At 51.7% G+C, this 6,028-nt stretch overlaps 1 protein-coding gene across 1 annotated transcript; it reads left to right on the top strand.

The window, feature by feature from the left end:
* The first annotated feature begins 1,120 nt into the window (after positions 1 to 1,120).
* Rdh8 (retinol dehydrogenase 8) lies at positions 1,121 to 5,752 on the top strand. Its single transcript, XM_090337574.1, has 6 exons — positions 1,121 to 1,223; positions 2,974 to 3,135; positions 3,669 to 3,848; positions 4,527 to 4,620; positions 5,129 to 5,312; positions 5,413 to 5,752. The coding sequence occupies exons 1-6, from the start codon at positions 1,121 to 1,123 to the stop codon at positions 5,626 to 5,628; spliced, it is 939 nt and encodes a 312-aa protein (XP_090193700.1). The 3' UTR covers positions 5,629 to 5,752.
* Positions 5,753 to 6,028: the final 276 nt, after the last annotated feature.

Raw genomic sequence — 6,028 nt, 5'->3', positions numbered from 1 at the left:
GCAGACCCTGCGCGCCCGGCCGCGCCCTGCGCCCTAGGCGCCCAGCGGGGAGGAGCTGGGGGAGGGGGCGGACCTGGGGAGGGGAGGGGAGGCGAGTCTGCCCGGAGCGCTGATTGGCTGGCCGGAGCCCGGGCTAAAACGAAGGGGGGAGCTGGAGGGGGCTCCCCACCCACCCACAGCGGAGAAGGGCCACTCCTAATCGGTCTTAGAGCTCCGAGTTCCAGCCTTGGCTCCGTCCTCACAGATCTGAGGTTCAAACTTTCAGCCATTCAGAGGCCTGGAATTAGGGTGCGCTATGGCTTACAGGCAGCCTCACCCCCAAAGTCGCACCCATCCAAGACCCTAAGCAGAATCCTCCTCCTGCCCCACCCAAATTGCCCCCAAACTGGCTTCCTATCCTCACACCCTAAATTGTCGTCGCTCTGCTGCTTTCCCCGGGATATTCCTTTGCCCTGCTAAGATTAGAATCCAGGGCTTCCCTGCAAACCACGGAGCTGCACCTCCCTCCCCTCCCCCCTCCACCGCTCCCCCTTTCCCAAAGGGGACCCAAAGGGGTGTCTCCTCAGTCCTAAGTACACTCCCACACACACTGGCAGCTATCTCCCAGCCCAGGCTCCACAAAGAGTCTCTGTGTCCTTATAGAAGAGGGGGTGGGGCCCCATTTGGCTTGAGGAAGACATTGGGGGCTCCTTGGAGTGGGAGTGAAAGTCTCCCCCCCAAAACAGCTCATCCTTATCCCTCTCCCTCCCCTACCCCACATCCCAGGGATCTCAAACTATATCTAAATCTATTCTGAAAGATTCTCACTGAGTCCCCACTCTCCCTGTAGTCTAACTTGTGATGCCATGACTGCACACACTGCCCACGACCACAGTCTTTGAGGCTTTCTCTCATCCTCTTCCTCCAGCTAGAGATTTTTTTGTTAATTCAAAATTTTAGGGAAAAAAAAATGTTCTACTAATTCCTCACACTGGATTAAACGCCAGGCCAGATCTCTTGGCCTTATTTCTCGCAAGAGATTAGGCTGATAAGATTGCAGATGAGCTGGGGGGAGGGAGGGAGCAGATGAGGGATGGAACAGGCACCCACTCCACCTGAGGTCACATGTCCCAGAAACAACATGGCACCCTCCCCTCGGACGGTGCTCATCTCTGGGTGCTCCTCAGGAATCGGCCTGCAACTTGCTGTGCAGCTGGCTCAGGACCCTAAGCACCGTTACCAGGGTAAGGAGCCTGGGTGGGTCTGCACACAGCAGGGATTGACTCCAATTCTTAAGATTCCCAGACTCAGGGCCCTGGAGTTTGGCCTAGTGGTAGAGTGCTTGCCTAGCAATCACCAAGATCAGGATTCGATTCTTCAGTACCACATACATAGAAAAAAAGCTGGAAGTGGTGCTGCGGCTACAGTGGTAGAGCTCCAGCCTTGAGAAAGTCCAAGGACAGTGCTCAGGACCTGAGCTCAAGCCCAGGACTGGCCAAAAAAAAAAAAAAAAGACTCCCAGTTTCCTCTCCACTGTCCCTTCTGGTGGCAATTAGGGAGGACTCAGGACACATGGTGGGAAGTCCTTCATAGATCATCCCTTATCTAAGCAAAAGTTCTTGAAGACTTATTTCTTGGGTGCTGGATACCACCCTGGGTGACTGAAAGAGAGCCAGGTGGCTGGGCACTGGGGTTCATGCCTAGAATCCTAGCAACTCAGGAGGCTGCAATCTGAGGGTCCTGATTCAAAGCCAGCCTGGGTAGGAAAGTCCAGGAGACTCTTATCTCCCATTCATCAGCAAAAAGCCAAAAGTGGGAGCTGTGGCTCAAGTGGTACAGCAAAGAAAAAAAAAAGCCCAGGGAAAGCACTCTGTGTTCCAGACTCAGGATCAGAGAAAGAAAGAAAGAAAGAAAGAAAGAAAGAAAGAAAGAAAGAAAGAAAGAAAGAAAGAAAGAAAGAAAGAAAGAAAAGCAAGCAAACCATGTTTTTAGCAGGAATGATCCAGGAAGACTTTTCTGCCTGCCTGGCTTCCTTTGAGTTGACCCAGAAAAGAAATAAGAATCTCAGTGGGGCTCCTTCCTCCACCTCTCCCCAGATGACTGCACTAAGCTAAGCTGCTTTCAAGAGTCCACACTTGAGGCTTAAAGCAGTCCTTTCCTTCTGGGCACTTCCCTTCCTACAGGTCTGGAGCACATGCGCCGGGGCATGCCCCTGCCCTAGGAACCTCTGACCCATAGCAGGCTGTGGGAGAAGGCAGCAAAGGGCTGTTGCTCAAGAGGAGACTGGGGAGCAGGGGAGGGCTTCAGAGCTTCTGTCTAGTTGGCACAGCTGTATCATCCAGCCCTCTGTTTTGTGCCTGTGTGTGTGTGTGTGTGTGTGTGTGTGTGTGTGTGTGTGTCCACCCTGGAGCTGGAACTCAGGGTTTGGGTGCTGGCTCTGGGCTTTTTTCTCCTCAAGGCTACCACTCTACCACTTGAACCACAGCTCCCACTTGCTGCTTTTTGTTGATTCATTGGACATAAAGAGTCTCACAGACTTTCTTACCATAGCTGGCTTTGAACCTTGATGCTTAGATCTCAGCCACCTGAGTAGCCAGGATTGCAGGCATGAGTCACCAGTGCCAGGCTCGAAGATGCTACTTTTGTTTGTTTACTTTTGTTTTCTCCTTAAGCTATAGATTCAGTAAAAGTAGACACTGCATCTTATTTAGTCCCAGCATCCAGAATAGGGTGCAGCGTGTAGGAGATGGATGAATAAATGGGTAGAGGGATGTATGTATGTATGGATGGATAAATGGATGAATGGATGAATGAGTAGATAGATGATAGATGGATGGATGGGTGGATGGATGGATGGATGTGGGAGTGTATAAACATGTGCATTTGTTGAGTGTGTGGTGTGTAATGTAGGTGTATAAGTTTGTGCTGTTCATGTAAGATCACAGAAACACACAGAGGCTGGACCCTGGCCTATCTCTCGATCTCTGTCCCCAGTGGTGGCCACCATGAGGGACCTGGGAAAGAAGGAGGCCTTGGAGGCATCTGCTGGAGGTACTCTGGGGAAGACTCTCACGGTGGCCCAGCTGGATGTGTGCAATGATGACTCGGTGGCCCAGTGTCTCAGTCTCATCCCAGGAGGGGATGTGGATGTGCTGGGTGAGACTTTTCCTTCTCCCTGGTTCAAGAACAGACATGGTCTGAATGCCAGCCTTCTGGCTTCCTCTCACCCTGGGAAAAAAAAAAGGTAGACCAGTTGTCCAAGAGCCAGAGACACCCATTGAGTCACTAGAGATGCCACAAGTCGTCTGAGACCTGTTGTAAACAGGGGGTGTAATATGGCTTGACTGGACTAGACATTCTCACATACGATGAAAACCATATGTGGCTAGGAAAATTACTCCTGATGAGTCACCTGGAGGAGGAATTATTATGAGGCAACAACTCATGGTTTCTAAGCAGGCTAGTGGAACTATTTCCATGCAATCTGGGGGCTGAGCTGAATTGCTCATGCATCACAGGAAATTCAGTTTCCACCCACCTGAGGCCCAGAGTTGCCTCAGACAAACCCTAAACTGTGTTTCAACCTTACCAAGAGACTGCCTGTATCCACCCTGATGCTCTGGGCTCCAAGTAGAGGGGGGTGATTGGTGGGAGGGACTTCAAGGTAACAGCTAACACTTCATCTTTAGTCAGTAATGCAGGAGTGGGGCTGGTGGGGCCCCTGGAAGGGCTCAGCATAGCTACCATGCAGAATGTCTTGGACACCAACTTTTTGGGGGCCGTCCGCCTGGTCAAAGCTGTGCTTCCAAGCATGAAGAGGAGGCGACGGGGTCACATTGTGGTAGTCAGCAGTGTCATGGGACTGCAAGGTGAGTCCTGGAATCCCATCCTTAGAGGTGACCCTTCCCAGGCTGAGAGGACAGCCAAGAGCTTTCAGCTCATATTCCAAAGGAGCCTAGGAGAGCCTAAGAGGATGGATAAGCAGGTAGATGGGTAGATGAGTGGATGAATAGGTGGGTGGATGGATGGATGGATGCATAGATGGTTGGGTGGATGAATGTCTGAATACATAGAAGGTTGGACAGATGGATGGATGGATGGATGGATGGATGGAGGGAGGTTAGGATGAAAGGGATCTTGCAGTTCAAAAAGGGAAAAGCTCTGGGATGGATTAACTATGCCTGCCCTGGGTAAGAGTAGGTGGTGAAGAGTAGGCATGGTGGCTCACGCCTATAATCCTAGCTATTCAGGAAGCTGAGATTTGAGGATCATGGTTCAGAGCCAGCCTGGGCACTAAAGACCATGAGACTCTTATCTCCAATTAACCACCAGATGACCTTGGTCATCTTCAAAACTCATCCAACACCTAACAATAATGTCCTTACTCAATGAGACCCCCCCAATTCTGACTCCATCCACTGTGGGACCCGCAAACCCCATCACACAAGCTCTCCAACACACACACACACACACACACACACACACACACACACACACACACACACACACACACACACACAGAGCACTCTGCCCTCCAACCCTCCCAGGTGTCGTGTTCAACGACGTCTATGCTGCCTCCAAGTTTGCCCTGGAAGGATTCTTTGAGAGCCTCGCCATCCAACTGCTTCAATTCAATATCTTGTAAGAAGAGGCAGGCACCGGGACAGAGGTGGGGAAGATAGGAAGAGGGAAAGGGAAAGGTAAATAGAGGCAGAGAGGGGCAAGACAGTTGCGATAGGGGTGACAGAGACAGTGAGGGAGATGGAGGATAAGCAGATATGAAATAAGAGCGATCTGGAGGCTGGGGGTTTGGCCTAGTGGTAGCGTGCTTGCCTAGCACACACAAAGGCCCACGTTCCATTCCTCAGTGCCACATACATAGAAAAAGCCATAAGTAGAGCTGTGGCTCAAAGTGGTAGAGTACTAACCTTGAAAGGCTCAGGGACAGCCCTCAGGCCCTGAATTCAAGCCCTGTGACTCACAGAGAAGATGATAGATAGATAGATAGATAGATAGATAGATAGATAGATAGATAGATAGATAGACAGATAGATAAGACGTGGGTGAAGGGGGAAGGAGATTAGTGCTGGGAAAAATGGGGAAGCAATGGGTTAGGGCAGCAGCTTACCCAGCGCTGCCCCTTGCCCAGCGTCTCTCTGGTGGAGCCTGGTCCGGTGGTCACAGACTTTGAGAGGAAGTTGTTGGCTCAGATCTCCACGACTGAGTTTCCAGGGACAGATCCTGACACCCTGGCTTCCTTTCGGGACTTCTACCTCCCAGCCTCCACAGAGCTCTTCCAATCCGTGGGTCAGAGCCCACAGGCTGTGGCCAAGGTAAGTGGCCCAGTGGTCACACATCACATATGTTGTGAGCCTTCGGGAGATCTTTGGGGAGTGGGGGGGGGGCTCTAGAGCTCAAAGCTCCATTCCACAGGTCATTGTCAAGGTCATCGGTGCTAAGAGACCACCCTTGCGCAGACAGACCAACACCCGCTATGCCCCGCTGACGGCCATCCGAGCTGTGGACCCCTCCGGCAGCCTGTACGTGCGGATGGCCCATAGGCTCCTCTTCCGCTGGCCAGGCTTCCTCAAGCTGAGCCTTCAGTGCCTGGCCTGTGGCTGCCTCCCCACACGGGTGTGGCCAGAATGAGCGGGCCCCCACAATCCAGTGGCACCTCCAGAACTGAGGAAGAGCCCGCACTGCTCTCAGTGGGCCAAACTACTCACTCACTCATCTGCCACCCATTCATACATCTACTCATTCATAAAGTCACTTGGTCACCCAAGATGCATTCATCCATGCATTCATTCTATGTTCATTCATACATGCATTTATTCGCGTATGAACTCATGTATAAATGCATGCCTACATGCATCAATTAGTTCATGCATTCATTCAACCATGCATACATTCCTCTCCCTCCCTCCCTCTCTCTCTCTCATCAGTGTGTGGCTTGAACTCAGAGCATGGTCGCTGTCCTTGAGCCTCTTGGTGCTAAAGGCTAGCACTCTACCACTTAAGCCATGGCACCACTTCCTCATGCATGCGT

Source organism: Megascapheus bottae, chromosome 1 (assembly GCF_031878675.1).
Source record: "Megascapheus bottae isolate mThoBot1 chromosome 1, mThoBot2.hap1, whole genome shotgun sequence".
NCBI classification, from domain to species: domain Eukaryota; kingdom Metazoa; phylum Chordata; class Mammalia; order Rodentia; family Geomyidae; genus Megascapheus; species Megascapheus bottae.
The sequence above is the reverse complement of the archived record's forward strand: the minus strand, read 5'-3'. Positions and strand labels throughout refer to the sequence as shown.